This window comes from Vavraia culicis (genome assembly GCF_000192795.1).
Source record: "Vavraia culicis subsp. floridensis unplaced genomic scaffold supercont1.164, whole genome shotgun sequence".
Taxonomy (NCBI): domain Eukaryota; kingdom Fungi; phylum Microsporidia; family Pleistophoridae; genus Vavraia; species Vavraia culicis.
The window spans coordinates 1-930 of NW_007360767.1; the positions used below are offsets into that span (position 1 = coordinate 1).

The following is a 930-nucleotide window of genomic DNA, read 5'->3' on the forward strand; positions in this document are numbered from 1 at the left end:
AACGAAAGACTGGTATAACACAAAATATCTGGTCCGAATTGATCGTTTCATCTTGTAATCATAATATACGTCATACCTGTATCCAGTAATATATTGGCATTTTATTACTGCACGATTTCAATATAATTCACTAGATACGCTATCTCGTTTGCACAATGGGTGATGAATGGGTAGTAGATCAAAATAGCGCTTTTGAATGTGACTAAAACATCAGGTCATTCCTTTCTACTAACTGTTCTGTGGTTACAAAATCAATAATTTACTTTCATTCCAATAGCTCATTGTATACAACATTTCTTGTGTATACTTTATCATTCTCACGCTTTCCATGGTCTCCATTGTCAGCAACATACACCCTTAGACCGTTTTCATAGCGCATTCTCGACAAAGCTACGTACAACTGACCATGCACAAAGACTGGGCTGTGCAGATAAACACCTACCTTGTCAAATGACTGGCCCTGTGACTTGTGGATTGTCATCGCAAACGAAACAAGAACCGGAAACTGTCTTCTCTTGAGCATGAATGCTCGCTGTGTTTCGCTATATATCATCGCGATCTCGCCCGTTGTAGGAACATTGTACCTGTTCATGTCACGATGAATGTTCTTGTTAGACATCACATTTACCATCAACATATTTCCTTCACGCACTGTACTCCCATCAACCTCAGCAAGATTTTGCATACGGGTTGACTTCTCTTATTGTCCTGTCAAGATTGTGTAGTATTGCTCTATTACACTTCTCATTTGCAGGGTTTCTCGATCTCAGATCTGTGGCATCGTTTGTATTAATCACATACAACTGCGAGTATCTCCTGTTAGTGTTTTCAAGCGGGTTTATGTTGTATGTGTTGTGGTAGACCTGACCATGCACCTTGAAGAAGTACACCCCTCGTGTGAATTGCTCCACATTTGCACCCATCGACACA

At 40.2% G+C, this 930-nt stretch overlaps 1 protein-coding gene across 1 annotated transcript; it reads right to left on the bottom strand.

Annotated features, from left to right (window-relative positions):
* Positions 1-265: 265 nt before the first annotated feature.
* Positions 266-529, bottom strand: VCUG_02698 (uncharacterized protein; the record flags this gene model as incomplete). The annotated part of the gene is made up of 1 exon (XM_008077517.1): positions 266-529. A coding segment is annotated over one exon (264 nt), but the record flags the coding sequence as incomplete, so codon positions are not given.
* Positions 530-930: the final 401 nt, after the last annotated feature.